We start from the raw sequence: 20,351 nt of genomic DNA on the forward strand, positions 1-20,351 counted from the left end.
CAAAGAGAGACAGAGAGAGACAGACAGACACAGAGAGAGAGGCAGCCCTCAGCACAGGGAAGCCTGCCTGAGGAGCGGCGTCGGAGGGCTGGGTGAGCTTTATCCCTGGGGGTCCTGGGCCAGGGGCAAGGGCGGGGCTGCTCCAGAGCCGGCCTGAGGCAGGTGCTCACTGGAGCTGTGTTTGGGCGGCAGCTCGTGGTCGTTTTGTCAGGGTGGGAGCTGACCTGGCCAGCCCTGTCAGCGGGGGTGGTGACATACTCCTTGAATCTCAAAACGAGGGGCACAGCAGGAGACCCCAGTTCTTGGAACGTGCCACCCGGAATCTCCACTGTGACACAGAAATTAGAAACACTTCAAAGGCGGTTTAAATTCTTATCCTGTAATCATGGCCTCGATAACAGCACTCTTCATCTGAAACACAGAGAATCTAGCAATTCTGTGAGCCAACCAAATTGTATGTGATGTGTGCTTCTGTCCCTACAGCGGGGACCCTATTTCCAAATCAGGTCACAGTCTGAGGTTCCGGGAGGACACTGTTCAACCCGGGACAGTGCCTGGAGGGGAGGGACCCGCCCCCGCCCAAAACCACAGGGTGATGTCTTCAGGGCCGGGCCCCCAGCCTTCCAACTGGACCCTGGCAAGCTGGGCCCAGTGTGTGCTTTCAGGGAATTGACCACCGTTCTGGAAGATCCACCGGGACGCTCCTGACTAGCAGCCCTCGTGCGGTCTCAAAACCTAACCCATCCAAGAAGTCGGCCCCATTTGCCATCACTATTCTAGAATGTTCTGGGCTCCAAATACAGTGAGACTGGGCCTGGGAGTCCACAGAAGGGAGCTTGGTTTTGCCAGGAGGTGGTGACGCGGTGCAGGCCTTTCTATTAGAGGAATGGCTCCATACATGTGGTGTCAAAGGAGGGACCCCGGGGGCCAGCAGAGTCCTGGTCAGCAGCCTCGGCCGAGGGTGCTGGGGGCCTGCCGTCACTGGCTGGCCCCAGGCCAAGATGCCCCTGGTACTCCCTGCCTTGAGCTGCCTCTCCCCGGGGGCCGCCCGTGAGAGCTGCGACGGGCTCTCCACTTGCAGGGTTAGGGTTAGGGTTAGGGCTGCCTGAGCCCCTCAGGGCTGAGGACGCTCCCACGGCCCAGGCGGGGAAACGAGGCTTGGTGGGGTCAGGTCAGCACACATCACTGAGCTCCAGCCTGCGCCAGGCTCCGCTCCTGGCATCGGGCCCCGTGGAGCAGGACAGAGGCTCTCACTGCCCTGGGGGTGACGTTCCAGTGGGGACACGGAGATGGAACTAGACGGGCCGGTGACAAGGGCCACAGATCGCAGTCAGGCAGGCAGTGACGGGCGTGGGGGGCCTTGCCGGGGGCGTGGAGCGTGGGGGCCAAGTCAGGTCAGTGGGAGGAGCCGTCCCGTCGTCCGGAGAGCCGTCGCTGAGGGTTCATGAGGACCGGCCTGGGCCCCGTGTTGAGAACGTCCCCAAGACTCCTGACACTGAGGTCTCGGTCTCCGTTTTCGCAAGGCCCCTCGCTCTCTCTCTCTCTCTCTCACACACACACACACACACCCCTGTCTGCCAATTTCCGTGGTGTCAGTGCTCTCCCCACAGACAGGTGCAGGCTACCCAGGGTTTAACCACAGACAGACCCGTGGAATTCCGCAGAGCTGGGCCACGGCTCCCGGAAGGACGGGCGCCGCACGTGGCTGTGGGGTTTCAGGCTCTGAGGACACGGCTTCCCTTGCTTAGCTGCTCCCGCCCCCCGTTCAAGCTGGGCCCTCACAGCTGTTGCCTTTGTCCCTCCGTGCTCCTGCAGCAGGGGCAGAGGGCACGGAGCCCCCCGCTCAACAGCCCGCGGTCCCGTACCCCTCCTCAAACCCACGGGAGGAAGCGACCCGAGAGCTGCCCGGGAAGCCCCTCGCCACCAAATCGCCTCAGTGCCGGCAGGGGGCTGCCCGTCCAGGCCTAGTCCAGGCAGGTCGCCCTGGTGAGGGTTCCCAGGCGTCGGTGGAGAGCAGGCCTGGGGTGGAACCTGGGGAGTGCCGTCCCCTCTGGAGCGCAGAACCCCATCTGTGATCACGGAGACACCACAGGACCCCCACAGGACACCTGGGGGTCAGGACCAGGGCAGGGGTCAGAGCCACACCAGGGGACCCCGCCCAAGGGGGAGGGGGCAGGTGACGGCAGTTCCCGCGGGCCAGAGCAGCTCTGCCTGGTGGTCCCCCCTGCGGGCTCTCCTCGTGGCCCACTCTGCGTTCACTGACCCTCGCAGCCGGCTGTCCCCTGCCCACCCAGCGTTCCTTGAGCACATCCGTGCCCCATCCCTGGTGGGGGCGTCGTCAGGGAGCTCCCGGTCCACACAGGGTATACAGCAGACGCCCCGGCACCAGGACACAGTCAGAGCAAGGTCAGCGGGGGGGGGGGGGGGGGGGCAGGTGTCGCAGCCCGCGAGCAGGAGTGGCTGGGTGGGGTGGGTGGAGGTGGGGCACCGGTGGGCATCATCGGGGGCCCTGCTCAGGCTGCCTGCGCTCCGGAGACGCCGTGACTGTCGTTCCCATGGCGCCGGCGTTACCGTGCTCGGGTTCTGGCGGCCGCATCCCCAGGTCCAGCAGGAGTTGAAACCGGGATGGCGAGGTCTCCTCTCAGCCTCACTCCTGGAGCCAGCATGGACGTGACGCCCTCTCGGCTCCAAAGAAAGGGCTGTGATGGCCAGTCACCTGCTCCCTCCTGCCGGCCTCCCGAGGGTGCCGGGTCATCTCCCAGAACCCATAAGCCTGGGGTCTGGGACCCAGAGCCGGTTAGCTCCTGCCCGCCAAGCCGTGGCCCGGGGCAGCTGCCGAGTGGGGTGAGGCTGGTGGGAGTCCCAGCGTCCCAGGGCTCTGGAGCAGAGCACCGTGGACAGGACGGCTTAGATGGCAGCTCCTGAGGCTGTTAAGTCCCCGATCAGGGTGTCGCCGGGTTGGTGCCTTCTGGGGTCCAGAGGGAGAATCCATTCCCTGCCTCTCCAGCCCCTAGTGGTTTTCTGGCAATGCCGGCGTCCTCTGGCTTGTAGAAGCACCATCTCAGTCTCCCCCTCCCCCTTCACGTGGCCGCCACGCTACGTGGGAGTCCGTGTCAAATTTCCCCTTTCATGAGACACCAGTCATGTTGGATTAGGGCCCACCTGACTCCAGTATAACCTCATCCTTACCAGTTACGTCTGCAAGTATGTAAATAAGGTCACATTCTGAGGTCCTGGGCGTTAGGACTCAACATGTGAATTTTGAGGGATAGAATTCAACCTGCAACAGGGCCAGGGCTTGTTCCCTTGGTGTGAGTTACAGGTCACCCTGGACACGCGCTGGTGGGGAAGGGGGGGCGGGTCCTGGAGTCCAGAGAGGCGAGGCCCCCAGCCCACTGCAGCTGAGGAAAGCCAGTCCAAGGGGTTGGCAGACACGTCTTTCATCTCCAAGTAGGTGGGGGGAATGTGGCCCTCAGACGGGATGATGTGGAGCGGTGGCCTGGAGCCCTCTCCCACCAGGACAGCCCAAGTTCCTGGTGGAGGTGAAAACCCCCGGCCAGGTGGGCCCTCGGGGGTCCTTGGGGTCCTCTATCAACACAGACATCGGGGCTTCAGACAGCGTCCCAGAGGGCAGCTTGGCGGGCGCGGGGGCCGCAGCCCCTTCTGCCCAGCCACCGAAGACTCACCACCCGCTGGGCCCGGGCCTCAGGGAGCCGAGACCTGTCCAGGGCCTGGGGAACATGGGATGCCTCAGCCCTGCCTGGGGGGCTCCCGGGGCGCCCAGCAGGCCCGGCGGTGTGTGCCGGTGGCATTGCTCCTCCTTTGATGAACCGACGTTTTGTGGGCACCGCCTCCTGCCAGCCCAGGTGCAGCTGCTGGAGGAGGGGGACGGGTTGGGGAGGACCTAAGCAGAGGACAGTCCCACAGCCCCTGAGAGAAACCTGGACGGGACCTGCAGGCTCCCCGGCAGGAGGAGGGATACGTGTGGTGTCCCTGCGGGCGGACAGCCAGCACGCCCCCGACACGGATGAGCACGCGGGCATGATGGGGCCCCAAAGCAGCAGGGACGCGGCTGTGACTGTGCTGCACCTCCTGGCGCTTGCATGCAGAGCAGACAAGACAGACCTGGGTGGGGGGGCGAGCGGGATGTGGACCCGAGAGGTGGGATGGGCCGGGGCTCGAGGTCTGACCCAGCGCCTGCGCCAAGGGACTGTTCTGGGCTGCCTTGGCGGGGTCGGGGGGCAGGTCAGACAGAGCAGGGGGCAGAGATGGCTGGTCTGCCTGGAAACAGGGCCCTTGTCGCTGCCCATTGGCAGGGGGGCTGGCTGTGTTGGGGCCAAGGCCTCTGAGGACCCCGCCTCCCTGCCCTGGGGTCCCTCTCGGGCGGGCGCATCCAGGGTCAGCCTGTCCCTGCAGCACAGCGCTGACCACCATGCCTGTCCCCTCCCCGCAGCCATCGTTAACCCCAAACAGCCCAAGGAGATGCCCAAGAGCTTCAGCTTCGACTATTCCTACTGGTCACACACTTCGGTAAGCCCAGGGCTGGGGTTCCAGAGCGGTGGGCTGCTGCCGTGTGGGTGCCAGCTCAGCCCTGCTCGCTGTGCGGCCCTCAGCCAACGCCTTGACCTCTCTGCGCCAATGGGGCAAGGGACCACTGCTCCTCTGCAGGGCCGATTGGGAGGTGGGGGCACAGGTGTGAGGCCTGTGGGGAGGGGCCTGCTTTCCTGAGTCGCCTTGTGTGTGGAAGGTCACCTTGAGCTGTGACACACACTGCCCCGCTGCGGCAGGGACCAAGGGGCCATCAGCCCACTGTGGGCAGTTTCCCAGGGTCCTAGCCGTACAACCGTTTGCCTGCCAGCCTCTCCTCTTCCCCAGACACCCCAAGCTCGGTGTCCGAAGCTGAAGCTGCCCACCTGGCGCCAGCCCCTGCACGCCCTCCCCTGCCCCCTGGAGCCTGGGAGACCCCCGGACTTTGCGCCTCCACATCCCCCATCTGGTCTACACCAGTCCTCCCATCCCCCAGCCTCCTGAATCCGAGAAGGTGTCCAGGCCCCCTGCCCCAGGGCCAGGGCCCACCTTGGGTCACACCTTGAGTGCCTGGTCCCGGGACGGCCCCAGGGCTCCCCATTTCACCTTCCCCATCCAGCCCCTCCCCTCACGTCATCAGGGTAACCCTGGGCCTGCCTAAAGTGACCGCTGTCTTCAGGACAGCGTCCAGGGGTGATAGCCAGGACCATGGACTCCTTGGGCCCCTGCCCTGCTGCCTCTCCAGCCCCACCTCGTCACCCCCACGGCTGCTACCTTGAGCACCACGTCACGTACCCCCGCCTCTGGGCCTTTGCACATGCTCTTCCCACTACTAAAATGCCCTTCCACTCTGTCTGGCCCTGGACTGGCTGGCTCCTCCCACCCTTCCCTCTGGAAGCTGCCTCCCAGGCAGGATTATTTCCCCTCTCCGGGTCTCCTGTGAGTGGATGGGCCGGGCAGGTGTCCCTCCCCACGGTGCTGTGGCCCTGGCGCCCGGAGGCCCTGGGTGCGACGCAGGCTCTCAGTGAACACCGTGGGCCGAGAGCCCAGCACGGCAGGCCCAGCCTCCTGCAGCTGCTACCCTCCTTGTCCCGCAGCCAGAAGACATGAACTACGCCTCGCAGAAGCAGGTGTACCGCGACATTGGCGAGGAGATGCTACAGCATGCCTTCGAGGGCTACAACGTCTGCATCTTCGCCTACGGGCAGACCGGGGCCGGCAAGTCCTACACCATGATGGGCAAGCAGGAGAAGGACCAGCAGGGCATCATCCCGCAGGCACGCGGAGGGGGGGGCGGTGAGGGGGACCAACAGGGCATCATCCCGCAGGCACGCGGGGAGCGGGGGGACCCGGTGAGGGCAGGACAGGCAGGCGAGCACAAGCTGAGACCCGGGAGAGCAGGGGGCCGGGAGGGAAGGCAAAGCATGGGGGTGGCGGGGAGGGCAGGGCAGGAGGGGCAGCGTGGGGCAGACGGGCTGTGAAGGGGCTAGAGACCCAGATCCGAGGGTGGGGAGCTGCGGGAGGGCCCCAGGCCCGGGCAGTGCCCACCATGGTCACACCCATAAGACAGGGAGGCTGGGGCAGCCCCTGGTAGGGGCCGACCCTCCCTGGGAGGGCTGTGAGGGCTGGTGGTCCCGGTAGGGAGAGGCCCGGGACAAGGGGACGCCCACGGGTGGGTCTCTGAACCTGAGCTGGTCAGTACTTGACCTGGGCAGGGCAGGGGAGAGTGCTGGGTGGTCTGTCGCATGGCAGACCCTCCACCTCGTGCAGGCAAGGAGAGGATCAGACATCAGCTGGGGGGCCCCCGAGTTAGCAGAAGACAGTGGCTTCTTGGCTACAGGCTGTCTCGGTGCCTTTAAGGTGGAGCGGGAGGGTGCGGGAGGGGCCCGGGAGAGCAGAGTCCAGCCTGGGTCGCAGGAGCCACAGCACCTCGAGGCGTGAGGCTCTGGGCACAGCCCAGCCTCACGTCTGATGGCGTGCTCTGTCCCTGCAGCTCTGTGAGGACCTCTTCTCCCGAATCAACGACACCACCAATGACAACATGTCCTACTCCGTGGAGGTAGGGCTCTCCGTCGCCTGTCCCTCGGAACGTGGCTTTACCGACTTAAAGCCAGGGCCCGCCACCGGTCTGTGCCCTTAGCTTGTCATTCACGCGTGCGTGTGGCAAACGTGCCAGCCCACGCCGGGCACAGGAGCGAAGGGCTGTGTCCGCTCTGCGGTGTCTGTCGAGCAGCTGCTCCAAGCTGCGTGGCCCGGGCTGAGCCATGGCCCGGGTGGCCCCGGTGTGACCGCGTTGGGTGAGCCCCCGGCACGGCTCTGTGTGGGGAGGGCCAGGCAGGGGGTGGGCTGACACCCCCGCTGACGTGTTCGTGCGGGGTCCTGGCCGCACCGTGTGCTCCCCCCACCTCAGAGGTCCCTGATGTCATCGCTGCCCCACAGGTCAGCTACATGGAGATCTACTGCGAGCGTGTCCGTGACCTCCTGAACCCCAAGAACAAGGGCAACCTGCGCGTGAGGGAGCACCCGCTGCTGGGGCCCTACGTGGAGGACCTGTCCAAGCTGGCTGTCACCTCCTACAATGACATCCAGGACCTCATGGACTCAGGGAACAAGGCCCGGTGTGTGCGGGGTGACGCGCCCACCCTCCCTGCCCTCCCCCTCCCTCCCGCGCAACTCCGAGTCTCTCTGAGGAACACCTGTCCTTGGGGTGCCTGTTGGTATCCCCATGGGGTCTGTCCAGCGGCCCCCATGGAGGTGTGGGCCTTGTGGGCCTAAGGACATCAAGGGCACATGCCAGCCCATGGGGGCCTCCAGCTCCCCCAGGAAGGGGACGCTGTCGCCTACACAGGGTCTGCTCCTCGTGGGGGGGTCAGGCTGTGCGCCCTGGGGGGCGGTGGCTGCCCTGGGTGGGGCCAGGCTGTGAGGACCAGCCCTGCCTGCTTGGAGGGCAGATGGCCCTCTGGACAGGGGCGTGTGGGGAGGGTCGGCCACAAGGTGCTGCTGGCCACGAGCTATTGGTCTCTGTGACCACGCTGCCCTGGGCCTCCCAGCCTAGGAGGGTCTGCCCTGGTTGTCGTGGCAACAGTCCCCCTGCCTTCTGCCACGCAGGGACTCCCGGGAGGGTGAGGATCCCTGGCAGTGGCCTACCCTGCACTCAGTAGGGGTCCCCAGGGGCTCTTCCCCCTCTGTGGAGGCAGCTGTCGGGCAGCGAGCCCGGCCTGGGGGCTTCCCTGGGGGCTCTGCAGGGCAGCGACATCGGGACCAACCACTGGCCTCCGCTCGGCAGCCTCGGGCCTTCTCCCCCAAGGCCGTGCTGGCCCTCCCTGGATTGGCCGGTGTGGATGGACAGTAGAGCCCCCTTTCCCTTCTGGGGGCCTTTCCACGTCACAGCCTGCAGGCCACCGCCCAGGGGACTCTGCTCAGCCCCTGGAAGCAGGGCATCCCCAGTCACGGGGCCCCGAGTGCCAGGCTCGAGTTGGGGGCCGAAGGAGCCACACCGGATGCAGTGGGGCAGGCAGTGTGGGCCCTGCCCGAGCTCTACAGGAGGCACGGTCGCCACCAGGCCGGGCAGGGCGGCCCCGGGAGCCCGGGGAGCTGACGTCTAGTGACCTGGTCAAGCGGGCCGGCAGCACCAGCGGCCCACACGCCCGACCACGGGACACTGGGTGACAGTGTGTGGCTTCTGTTCCCCAGGACCGTGGCGGCCACGAACATGAACGAGACCAGCAGCCGCTCCCACGCCGTCTTCAACATCATCTTCACGCAGAAGCGCCACGATGCAGAGACCAACATCACCACAGAGAAAGTGAGTTCAGCCTCGGCGGGCGGGGCCCCGGGCCGGGGACTGGGTCGGGCCGGTCAGGCGGGTGAGGAGGCCAAGCCGGATGCTGGCCCGTGAGGCACGGGCGCGGGCCATTCCCTGCCCAGCCCGGGCCTCGGTGAGGGGCTGGCCAGGCCTGCGAGGCCACCTCTTCTCCGTGTTTGGCGCCACGTGGCTGGGGAAGGGACCGAGTGGAGGGGCCGTGGACCCTGGAACAGCCTCCTGCCAGGCGGTTATGGTGGAGACTGTAGGCCCGAGGAGGGACGTCTCCAGGGCAGCCCCACTGGCCGGAGACGCCTCGGGGGCCCTTGGAGGGCGGTGTCGAAGGCCGCAGGTTGTGAGTGCCCGTCACAGGCTGGCCGTGGGCCCTGGTGCAGGCTGGGGGTGCCCCTCACCCCGTGGGCACCGGCATCTGTGAGCACGAAGGAGAGGCTGTGCTGAGCGGCCCTGCCCACTGCCCCCGCCCCAGATGCCTTTCCCATGAGCCTTGGCCTTGTCAGTGGACCCAGGCAGGGGCCTCGTCTCCTGGGGCCTTTATCCAGACACGCTGACTGTGGGCGCTGCAGGGGCAGTAGGGCGGGCGCCCTCCGTGGCTCTGACCCTAAGCATCTCGATATCTCTGACTGGGCACCCTGCCAGCCAGGCCCTGCTCCCGGGGGCAGCACCCTGGGGTCCGCAGAGTGGCTGGGGGGAGCTCGGGGTGCTCGGTCCCCGATGAGGCCGGGTCACCCCGGCCTGGCGCCGTCCTCCCGGGGGCCCGGCTGCGGGCTGCCTGCAGCTCCCACCCGTCGGGCTCAGGGCAGCTGGCAGGCCCACCAGGCGACTCCTGCCCGCAGCCCTGGGCTTCCCCGGGTGCATATGGCTGCCCAGCCCGGGCTGGGCGAGTGCTGGGGAGGGGGCCCTGCCCAGTGCCCGGGCGGCTCCGGGGGCGGCGGGCAGTGGGGGAAGGGGCTCCCGGAGCCAGGTTCAAACCCCACCACACGGTGAGCCTGGTCTGTGGAACAGACAGTGATGTGCAGGTGACGAGCGGCCAGCAGGCAGGGAACAGCTGGGTGCCAGGTGCCAGGGGCAGAGGCCGTGCAGCCTCCCGGGGAAGGTGGCCTCCTCCTCAGAGGAGCTGAGAGCAGGGCCGCTGTGCTCCGCAGGGTTGGGCGCTCCGGCCCCAGGGAGGGGGGGCCCTGCAGGCCGCACCCAGGGGAGGCGGGGGCCCACACAGCGTCACGGCTCCTGCGTGTGACACACGTGTCCCTGCAGGTGAGCAAAGTCAGCCTGGTGGACCTGGCCGGGAGCGAGCGGGCCGACTCCACGGGGGCCAAGGGCACGCGCCTCAAGGTAGGGCCGCCCCCACCAGGGTCCCCACCGACTTGCCGGCGGGGCCTGACGCCCAGCGGCTGCAGGGCCAGGGGGCGGCGGGGGAGGCGGGCCGGCCTCGGGTGGGCGCCCCCTTTGCCCCTGCCCTCGTGGGACGGGGAAGCGGGGAGGGTCAACGGTGCAGGGCTGGGCGCTGGGTCTCCATCAGGGCCGAGTGGCTCAGGCCCGGTCCTGCCGGAGCGAGGGGCCTGAGGCCTCCTGACGCCCGGCCTCACCTTCCCTACGCAGGAGGGAGCCAACATCAACAAGTCCCTGACCACCCTGGGCAAGGTCATCTCCGCGCTGGCCGAGATGGTGAGCGGGCTCCAAGTGCTGCGATCGGGGGCCTCGGGGGTGGGGGGACAGCGGGCGCCTCCGTCCTGCCCTGCTGGGGAGATGCCGGGAGCGGCCACCTGTCCCTGCTGTGGGGCCAGGTTCACGGAAAAGCCCAGAGGCTTGGAGGTGAGGGGGGTCCCCGGGTTGGAGATGGAGCCACGACCCCGTCACTCTCCCGAGCCTCAGTTGTCCCACCTGTGAAATGGGGATGTGCCACCTCCCCACAGGGCCCTGGGGGTGGCCTTGGGCTGCGGGCAGGGCAGTGGCCTTGGGTGGCCCCCCGGGCTGTCAGGAGCCGGGACCCTCGGGCTGAGGGGCTGGGCCTGGTGGGCGGTGGAGGGGAGGCAGTGTGGTGAGGGGGGCTTGGGCTGTGCTTGGGTTGCTCCCGCCGCTTTGCCCCTGGGCCCAGCGTGCTCCGTCCTCAGACTCTGTCTTTGCCTCTGCAGGACTCTGGGCCCAACAAGGTAAGCATCTTCGTTCCTCGCTTCTCGGGGACTGGGGGGGTCTCAGCCCTCTCGGGCGGGTGGGGGCGGTGCCTGAGAAGCAGAGCAGCCGCGGGACACCCCAGCCCATCAGAGCTGCGCCGGTGCCGGTGCGGGGAGAGCAGCGCCGCTGGGGTGGATGAGAGATGGCGGGAAATGAGATCATGGTGAACGGACGGCGATGAGCTTCGTAAAGGGCAGAACGGGGCTGTGAGGGTGATCCTGAGCAGGAGGGTGGCCACTCGTCCGCGTGGCTGGGGGGCCGGGGGCGTCGTGGGGGAGGTGGCTCTGGGGCTGGGGCCTGGGGGCTGAGGAGCACCCAGGGGCGCTCACCCTGCAGCCGGGAAGCCCGCCGAGCGTGTGACGTGCTGAGGTGGGAAGAGCCTGGTTTGTGTGAGGAGCCGTGGGAGGAAGCACGTGCGGTGGCGGGGGTCCCAGGAGCGCTGTGAGGGGCTCCGTGAGGAGCGGAGGGAGCGCGCGGACCGCGACACCGGGCGAGGCTGTGAGAGGAAGCGTGAGAAGCTTCGGGGGCAAATGCGAAGGACCCGTGTGATGGGCTGTGTGAGGAATTGTAGGCAAGCGTGGCCCGTGTTGGGGGAAGTGAGCGGGTAGCTCTGTGAGGAGGCGGAGGGACTCTGGGCGCTGCGAGGAGCTGCGAGAGGAGCCAGGTGTGGACCCGTTGTGTGAGGAGATACGTGAGGAGGTGTGAGGTCTCGCATGTGGCGGTGAGAGAGCCGTGAGGAACCTGGGCCGTGAGGAACAGCGTGGGGTGGGACCAGGACCAGGGCAAGGACCTGGGAGGGGGCCTGTGCAAGAGGGTGTGAGGAGCGTGTGGGAACGTGTGCAACGGCCAGCAGAATCGTTAGGAAGCATGCGGATTCGGGGGAACTGTGGAAACGTGAGAGGAAGTGTGGGAGGCGGTGTGAGGACCTGTGAGGGACATGCGTGTGGAATTGTGTGGGGACGCGTGAGAAGACGTGTGGAAGTGCGTGAGGGAACCTGTGGGAGCTCTGAGAAGCTCTGAGTGGAACTGGGAGGCACTGTGTGCTGAAGTGTGTGAGGAGCTGGGTGTGACTGTGAGAGACTGTGGAGGTGTGAGAGGAAGTGTGAGGGACTGTGTAAGAAACTCTGTGAGGAGCCGTGTGAGGGAACAAGGAAGGGACTGTGAGGGGCTGCGATGGAGACTTTGCAGGAACAGAGCGAGACCAGTTTGGGGGCTCAGCGCCTGGAGCCGGGAGCGTGGGGGCCCGTGGGCGATGAGGCCAGGGGGCCGGGCCTGACCCGCTCCCCAGTGTCACCAGGCAGCAGCTGACTGGGATCTAGCGGAAGCGGCCATGGGTTGGCCGCAGGCTCAGGAAGACTGACTGCAGCGGGCTGCGCCCTCTGGCTGCCGTGTGAGGAGCCGCTGGCAGGATGGCGGAGGGTCGGGGCGGCGAAGGCCCTGGCTCTGAGGCACCCGCGCGTGGCCGGGCGGGCGGAGTGGAGGGAGGGACGTGTGAGGGAGCCACCGAGGCAGAGGCGCCGCTTGGGCTCCTCATGGGGTGAGCGGGTGACCGTGGGGCGTTTACTATGGGAACGAGGAGCGAGACAAACGTGGCAGAGAATTCACCTTCAGGGGTCAAATGATCAAAGCACACGGTGGAAGTGGAGTCTTCTCAGCCACCAAGTTTGCAGTGGGAAAGAAGCTGCGCTTTGGTGGCCAGATGCCGCCACACCTGCCCTCTCGCGGGGGAGCGTCCGTGACTCGCGGGCCCTGCAGGCTCCCCTCGGGGGCGATGCATCTGCGCCCTGAGGCACGCCCTCGCCGGGGCCCTGGCGGCCGCTGCGGCTGCCGAGCAGACGCTCCTGAAGCAAAAACGTGCGCAAGCGAGGGAGGCGGGAAGTCCCTGTGCCACGCTTAGTGGCGCCCGGGGGAGCCTCGTCCTGACGGGGGTAGCGGGTGCCGAGGGGGACCAGGTTGTTGGGGCTCCGGAGCCGCTTAGGCGGGCCGGGCCGGGCCTGGCGCAGGCGGAGGCGGCTTCACGTGCACGGGGAGGGGGCCCCGCAGGGCTTCCTGCAGGCGAGGGGCCTCCTGCCCTCAGTCAGCGGAGCTGCTGGTGGTGTTTGTGGGGCGATGGGCTCGCGCTGGTCCTTCTGACGGCGCGGAGCGAGGACGCACTGGCCCTGGCCGCTGGCGTCAGCCCGCCCGGGCTCGGCCGTGTGGCCCAGACACACCGTGGCGACGGAGGAGCGGGGAGGCCAGGAACGTGCTAGCAAGTCCCTGATTGCAGCCCGAGCGGAGGCACCGGGACTGGCGGGGTGGAGGCCCTGGGAGCAGGCCCCGCCCCGAGCCCCAGGCCGCCCGGACCTCGGGGACACACCTGTGCTTGAGCCCCTCTTCCCTCCCCCTGCGGCGGGCTCGGGGCTGACCTTGGACGCTCCTCTCCTGCAGAACAAGAAAAAGAAGAAGACGGACTTCATTCCCTACAGAGATTCGGTGCTGACCTGGCTTCTCCGGGAAAACCTGGGTGAGGACTCACCCGACCCGGATCTGACACCCGGCCCGGCCGCCGCCGTCTCCCCGGGCCTGGGCGGGAGCCCGGGGGCCCGGGCCAGTGGTCAGCAGTAGGTTAACGGCGCGAGGCCCGGGACCCGGTTGGCCCTCGGGGCTGCAGCCGCTGTGTCCGCGCTCCTGTGACGCCCAGACCCAGGACCCACCCTCTGGGCCTCGGTGATTCTGGGGAGCCCCGGCTGGCTGACCCCGCACCCCAGAACCAGCCTAGCTGGTCCACGGCTCGGGCCAGCGTCGGGTGCAGTGTCCGGCCTCCCGGTGGAAGAGAGGGCAGATGGGAGACCCCGGGGGCAGGTGGGCCCCCCAAGAGAGGACGCGAGAGTCACAGGAATGAGTGTCCCTTCACCTGAGACGCGGCCTGGATGGAGGCCTCTCCCCCAGGGCCACACCCAGGTCCCGCCCCAGGGTGGGTGGGGAGGCCCTTCACAGCACGGCACCCCGAGCCCTTCGCGGCATCGCCTCGCAGTCTGCTGGAGGCCACACCCTGGGGATGTGGTCCCCGGGACACAGGTCCCTGTGGGTCCGTGCGTTTCCTGATGCCGGGATCCATGTGACCCGAGCTGGGAATCCGACATGAAACATTAAGAAACATATTCCAAATGAGAAGGATAAAAGCGAAACGTTTATGGAGCAGAAACAGTCCTTGTAGTAAACGCCATAAAACTCTCCACAACTTTTCTCTTTATTATGGGGAGGGGGAGGCCTGTTGGTCGTAATGTGACCCCAAATGTCAGAAAAGCATGGTTTTATGTGGACGAAAAGTGAGCAAGGTGCCCGGCGCCGTGAGGGAGGCCGGCCGCCTGCTGTCTGCTCACCTCCCGGCTACACCTGTGCGGGGGGGAGGGCAGGGGGCGCAGCAGTGGGGCTGACCCTCCTCTGGGACCACCTGCTCTCCTCCCACAGGTGGGAACTCGCGGACAGCGATGGTGGCGGCGCTGAGCCCCGCAGACATCAACTACGATGAGACGCTGAGTACCCTGAGGTATGTCCGCGGGGCGTGGACCCTCCCTGTCCCCCACCAGCCGGCTTGGGCGGGAGTGGATCCTCCAGGTGCCTCCTTGCAGGGCCGGCTCACCTGGACTTCTTGAGGCTCCAAATGGCTGGCAGGGCGCCTGGCGCTTCTCGGGCCCCATTCCATTTCCCACCGCGTGTGGCCTCGAGTGGCCCAGGGCCCTGCCATCTGACCAGGAGAGCTGGGCTCGCGGGCTGAGCGGTTCGCCCCCACCCATGGTCCACAGAGCCACCGGGGTTTTTAACGAGCCACGGGGGGGCAGGCATGTCTGAAGGTCCCTCTGGCCAGGGGCCGTCCCGGGCTGCAGGAAGCAGCTTGGCGGCCTGGCTCGGCGCTCTGGCCTCTTGGCTGCCACCGCAAAGGGCTGGAGTGCAGGTTAGATTCGCACCGTCCACCCAGGACCACAAGTCCAAATGCGGAGGCCTCGCCGTGCGGAGAAATTTCCACCCCGTCCCTTCCCCTCCCGGGGCCTTGGTTTCCCCAAGTGGCAGGCCCCCCTGTAGGTCAGTGGCCCCTGGTGACTCCCTGTCGGAGATGCCCCTGCAGTTGGGCGCAGGCGGGGCTCCGGGTGCCCTTGGCCGCCGTGCAGCACAGCCCCCAGACCCCCTCTGCCGCCCAGGTATGCGGACCGGGCCAAGCAGATCCGCTGTAACGCCGTCATCAACGAGGACCCCAACAACAAGCTGATCCGCGAGCTGAAGGATGAGGTGACGCGGCTGCGGGACCTGCTGTACGCCCAGGGTCTCGGTGACATCGCCGACAGTGAGTGTCTGTGCCCGCCCGTCCTGGGCAGGGCAGCGGGGCTGCGGGGCTGGGGCAGGTCCCGCTGCCCTCGCGGCCCCTCTGCCCTGAGGCCCAGGCTCTGCTCCCGGCTCCAGGCGGAGCCACCGCTGGGTGGGGGGCCGGGGTTCTGGACTGGGCCTGGTTTGGGTTTGCCGCTGGCCCAAGCAGGCCGGTGACGGTCTCCCCGGAAGCCACAGTGGCCGGCCGCGGTGCCGGGGTTGTCCCCCCGTCCTGCTGAAGACCACCGCCACCCTACCTGATGCCCGGCCTGCGACGGCGCCCTCTGGAGACAAACCTGTTCTTCTGTTTCTGTCTCTCCCCCTCGCCTCCCCCCCTTAGCCAACACTGTGCCCGGAGGACCCAAATGTGTGTATCCCCTCCGCTGCTCTCTGCGCATCCCTGCTTCGGCCCAGCCCTGCGGGGCCTAGGGCAGCACGGTGGGGGGGCGGGGTGCACCCACCCTTCCTTGGCCTTCCCCCCCTTGGGGGCTGGGGGACCTGAGCCCTCTCTCTCACGGCACCCTGTGAGCCGTGATCCTGGTTCACCCTCGCGTCTGCTGGGAAATGGAGGCAACCGGGAGGCGCGGGGCAGCCAAGGCCTCCTCAGGCCGAGCGCGGCTGAGGTCAGGCTCTCTGCCCGCTGTGCTCCTAGAGGCCTGAATGTCAGCACAGAGGCCGGGACAGCTCACAGGGCCGGGTCCAATCCCCGACTCCTGGCTCCGGCCCCCCTCTGACCCCACCCACCCCCGAGGCCCCTTCCCCTGGAAACGCCAGGAGTGTGAATGCGGCCAGGTCCTCCCAGCCTGCGTCTCCCGCCGGCTGTGGGCCCGGCTCCCCGGGCAGGGGCACGTGCTGGGGCCTCCCCACCCCAGGGGCCACAGGGCGCCCTCAGTTTCCCCAGTGCCCGTGCTGTCCTACGTCTGCCGCTGCTCTGCTGTGTGTCTGCTTCTGCCAGGAGGGGCCTGGGCACCTCCCGCCCCAGGGGCTGCGGCAGCCCCAACTCCCGGGCCTTGGGGAGCAGGGAGGCCGGGGCGGTGGGGGAGGGGGCCCAGAGCAGCTTCTTGGGGTGGAGGAGCGTGGGCTCCCTCGGAGGTCCCACAGTCCACGGCTCGGCCAGGCCGCTCGGCAGGGCGGACAGCACCGCCCGCCGCCCGCAGCTCGGGGTGCGTGGCGGGCTGGTGGGTGGCGGGGCGCGAGGGGCGGAGAGGATGAGGATGAGAGTCAGGGCCTGGGTGCAGGGGGGCCGCTGGGCAGTGGCAGCAAAGGGCGGTGGGCAGGGGGTCAGGAGGGCAGGGACGCCGGTGGCCCGCAGGCTCGGCATGTGTGCGGGGGGAGCGGAGGCCCTGGGCAGGGATGCCGAGGGACCTGGTGGCGCAGCCGCACCGTGGCAGGGGCAGCATTGCATGTGCTCGTGCGGGTGCCCAGCTCCTGGTCCCTGCTTGCTACCTTCTCTTCACCTGCCTCTTGCTTTTTCCCAACTTGGTCTTTCTTTTCTCTCCTCCCGTCTGTCTGCCCCGCTTCCTCCCGTAGACGTGTCCGACCTTGAGAACAGTAACTGTAACCGTGGCGGGGTGGAGCTGAGTGCAGTCCCTGACAATCTCTCCACAGTGACCAACGCCCTGGTGGGTGTGAGCCCGTCGTCCTCGCTCTCGGCCCTGTCCAGCCGTGCCGCCTCTGTGTCCAGCCTGCACGAGCGCATCTTGTTTGCCCCGGGCAGTGAAGAGGCCATAGAAAGGCTGAAGGTGAGGCAGGGCCGGGCTCGGACCTGGTGGGCGCTAGGCCAAGACCCCTCCTCTTGGATGGTCGCAGGCGGAGGGGCTTGGTCAGAGGCGAAGTGAGCCATGCAGGGGGGCGCGGGTGAGTCTCGGCCCCCGACCCCAAGCACCCCGTCCAGGGGGTCGGTGCGCCCTGTCCAGGACCGTGGGGCCCGTCTGCTGATTAGGGCGGGGGTCCTATGGCCTCTGCACCCTCCCTCCCGGGTTTCTGTGCTTATACCTGCTCCTGCATGGTCTTCACCCTCCCGACCTGGCCACGGCGGCCTGCGTTTAGGGTTAGGATTACTGGCTTCCTTCAGCGAGTGGGTACAAGGTGCCGGGTGTGAGCGGCGGACGGCGAGCCCAGACGGAGGGGACAACGGCACGGGCGCCAGACCCGGGCTGATGAGGGGGTGGGCTGTGCGGCCACCCTGGGGCGTAGGGCCCATCTGAGGTGTGGGAGGCGTCCACCCGGGATGGACCTGGGGTACAGAGGCCCACTGGAATGTGGGGGCTGGGAAGGAAACGGGGAGGCGGTGCTGATGGGGGAAGTGTCGTCCGTCTCACCCGTGGTCCAGGGGCATCCGAGCCTCAGAACCGGTGTCAGCGTCTCCCTGCGTGTTTGTTTCTCCCTCTGGGTTTATTCTGCCTTTCTCTCTGTTCTCTGTGTGTGTCCACAGCAAAGACACGCGTCCTTTGCATGTCTTAGCCCTCAGCCCTTTCACCTTGACCTTTCAGACTTCGAGCAGCCTGGATGGACTGGGAATTGGGGTGCTGGCCCTGCAGGCCCGGCTACTTGTCTCCCCTTTGCCTGGCACACAGGCCTCTGTCCACTGCCTGCCCCCCGCGCTGACCTCGCTCTGCTCTGTCTGCTCCCCAGGAGACGGAGAAGATCATCGCTGAGCTCAACGAGACCTGGGAGGAGAAGCTGCGGCGGACGGAAGCCATACGGATGGAGAGGTGGGCGGTGCGGGCTGGGGGCCGGCAGCGGCCCTGTGCTCAGCTCTCGGCTCCTGTACCCAGGGGTGGCCGCGCCCAGTGCAGGACATACCCGTCCCCTCTCATCCAGTGACACGCCCCCCGCCATCACCAATGGCCCCCATTGAGCCGATCCCCAGTCAGGGGACCAGCCCCTCAAGTGGACACCTGAACTCACTGACCAGATGAAAGGTTGTGTGGGTGCTGACCCCCGCTCTATCCCCCAGGGAAGCGCTGCTGGCCGAGATGGGCGTGGCCATGAGGGAGGACGGCGGCACCCTGGGGGTGTTCTCTCCCAAAAAGGTAGGAGCCGGCCATTCTCTGGGCTGCCCCGATGTGGACAGGGCTGGGGGACCTGCGGCCCTTGGCAGGGTGTCGGCTCCTGGAAGGTCAGCAGGGTCCTCCTGGGAGCAGGCAGAGTGGCTCCTGGCACCCGGCCACGCTCACCCGCAGCCATCCCTTCCCTGTGTGGAGCCTAGACCCTGCCTCCTCATGGTGGGATGTCCCTATGGCCTTAGGACGTCAGAGAGGTCACTTAGCTGCCTGAGGGGTGGATGGGGTCCTGAAACAGGTGGGGCCTGGACCCCCAGGAGCCTGCACCCCTCATGGGCAGGGCCTGGCTGGACACGAGCTGGGAGCCAGCTGCGCTCTTGGAGATTAGCTAAAGCAGGGTCTGGCTGTCCCAGCAGGGACCCCTCTTCTCCCACCCAGGCCCAGCTTGCCCATGGCCCAGCTTGCCCATGGCCCCAGCCCTCAAATGGAGCAGAGCACCACCCCCTGTTCAGTAGCTCAGATGGGGCAAAGCATGAACATCAGGGGAAAAGTCTCTGTGTGATTCTAGGACCCAGTCCCCCCCCCCCATTGCCCCCCACCCCCAAGATTGCCAGACCCTCAGAGCCCTTAGGAGCTTAGCTTCAAGCCCAGAAGCCTGCCTGGAAGGCAGTGGCGTCTGTTCTGACGCCAGCACGGGACTCCGCGGGCCCTGGCCCTGCGGCCTTGTGGCTGAGGAAGTGCCTGGCTGACTTTTCACCCCAGCAAAGGGTTTCTTTGTTTGCCAGCCTCCGAAGCTGGCGGCACGTGGAGCCCCCACGGAGCCACTGGGGCCCCAAGGGAAAAGGAGCACGGGGTGCTGGTAGGATGGGCACGTCCGCTAGGGTGGCTGCTCCCTGGGGACAGGGCCGGGCTCCTCAGGCTTTCTCCCGCACCCATGCACTCCGGCCCAGAAGCAGGGAGGAGGGGTGCCTGGGAGGCCCTCGGCAGGGCGGGGAGCAGGGGGCGCCCTGGCGGGGTCCTGCTTCAGTGCCTGTCGGATGGGCCTTTGCTTTTCGTTTGGAATGCTTTGCTCTTGAGCTGTTGCGTTGTCCGTGGGTGCAGTGCCCCGGGGTGGGCAGGCGAAGCTGGGGTACAGGTGCCCTCGGGACACTGGCTGTGCAGTCCTTTGGCTTCATTGGTGGCAGAGGGATCTGCTGATGGCCCCGGGTCTGGACATTGTCCAGGAGTGGGAGGGCGGCCCTCGGGACCACCAGGGACACTTCCTCTGGAGGACAGTGGGGTCCCCACTGGACTCTGGAGAAGCACATGGGCCAGCTGGGTCCCCCGCTCGGCCCCGTGGAGGGAGCAACAGGCCCTTCCTGGCTGGACGCCTTCTGTGCTCAGGGGAAGGGGCCCGCTCTGGATGGTATGTCCTGTGTCTGATGACCAGGTGTCCACAACCCTGTGCAGGGGTGTGAGAGGGGTTTGTAGCTCAGGGTGGGGGCAGCTTGCCCCAAGGTGCCAGGTGGGGAACAGACAGGAAGCTGTTCCAGCCTCTGCCATGTTGCAGGATCCTTGCCCGGGACCGGGTGTGAGGTCAGGAAGTGTCGGGGCCCAGAGACCCCGGGTGAGAGCAGTGGAGAAAGTGAAGAGAGGGGGTGCTGGTCCAAGGCCCAGTGGACAGAGCCTGCAGTGGCTGCCCTGGGCACGGGCTGGGGTGGGGAGCCAAGGGCAGTGCTTAGATGGGGCAGCTTGTGGAAGTGGTCACCTTGGCCTTGGGTCATGCTTTGGTAGACCCGTGGTTAGGACAGGTGTGGGCGTCTGACCTGGGTGGCTCAGGGGGACGTTTTTCACAGCCTCTCTGCTCCCTGGCATCCAGGGCCCGACCCCTCCCTGCCCAGCGTCCTAATCCCAGGGCCCTCAGCTCCTGGCTGCCCCGGTTGGAATGGGCACCTGCAGCCCCATTTTAGGATGGAGGACCAGGCCCAGGCCCCATGAGACCCAGCCTTGCCCTGCACATCCAAGGGCCTACCACAGCCTCCAAGCACTCCCTGGGCACTCACGTGCTCAGAGCTGGGGTCCCAGCCCCTCCCGAAGCCCAGCCCCCCAAGTGCCGCCTGGCAGCTGTCCTCCCAAGACTCTGGGGTCCCCATCAAAGTCTTCTCCTCTCTGCCAGGCTGGGAGGATACTGTGTCCCCCGAGAGGCCAGGCCTAGGGCGGGTGGCAATCTGGTCCTGGGGAGAGAGAGGGCAGCAGGCAGCCTGGGCCGGGCTCCCCCACTGCCCCCCGAAGAGAGGTGACCCTTCTATCTCCGCAGACGCCGCATCTCGTCAACCTCAATGAGGACCCGCTCATGTCCGAGTGCCTTCTCTACTACATCAAGGATGGGATCACCAGGTGGGGGTTGACGGGGCGAGGGGAGGACTGGGCTCCCCCACTGAGGGGTCGCTGAGCCTGGGCATTCTGCTGGCAGGGGTGCTGTGGGCCCCTCTGGGCAGTGTGGCTCC

At 67.2% G+C, this 20,351-nt stretch overlaps 1 protein-coding gene across 1 annotated transcript in view; it reads left to right on the top strand.

Annotated features, from left to right (window-relative positions):
• The window catches only part of KIF1A (kinesin family member 1A), an 89,957-nt gene that overhangs the window by 23,698 nt on the left and 45,908 nt on the right, over window positions 1-20,351 (top strand). The window contains 15 exon segments of the mRNA XM_032638263.1: window positions 4,454-4,530; window positions 5,625-5,804; window positions 6,521-6,586; window positions 6,967-7,145; window positions 8,221-8,332; window positions 9,602-9,679; window positions 9,947-10,012; window positions 10,480-10,497; window positions 12,947-13,022; window positions 13,970-14,048; window positions 14,698-14,840; window positions 16,469-16,602; window positions 17,495-17,574; window positions 17,820-17,895; window positions 20,162-20,241. Coding sequence (XP_032494154.1) covers window positions 4,454-4,530; window positions 5,625-5,804; window positions 6,521-6,586; window positions 6,967-7,145; window positions 8,221-8,332; window positions 9,602-9,679; window positions 9,947-10,012; window positions 10,480-10,497; window positions 12,947-13,022; window positions 13,970-14,048; window positions 14,698-14,840; window positions 16,469-16,602; window positions 17,495-17,574; window positions 17,820-17,895; window positions 20,162-20,241 — 1,444 coding nt within the window.

Source organism: Phocoena sinus, chromosome 7, assembly GCF_008692025.1.
Source record: "Phocoena sinus isolate mPhoSin1 chromosome 7, mPhoSin1.pri, whole genome shotgun sequence".
Lineage (NCBI taxonomy): Eukaryota > Metazoa > Chordata > Mammalia > Artiodactyla > Phocoenidae > Phocoena > Phocoena sinus.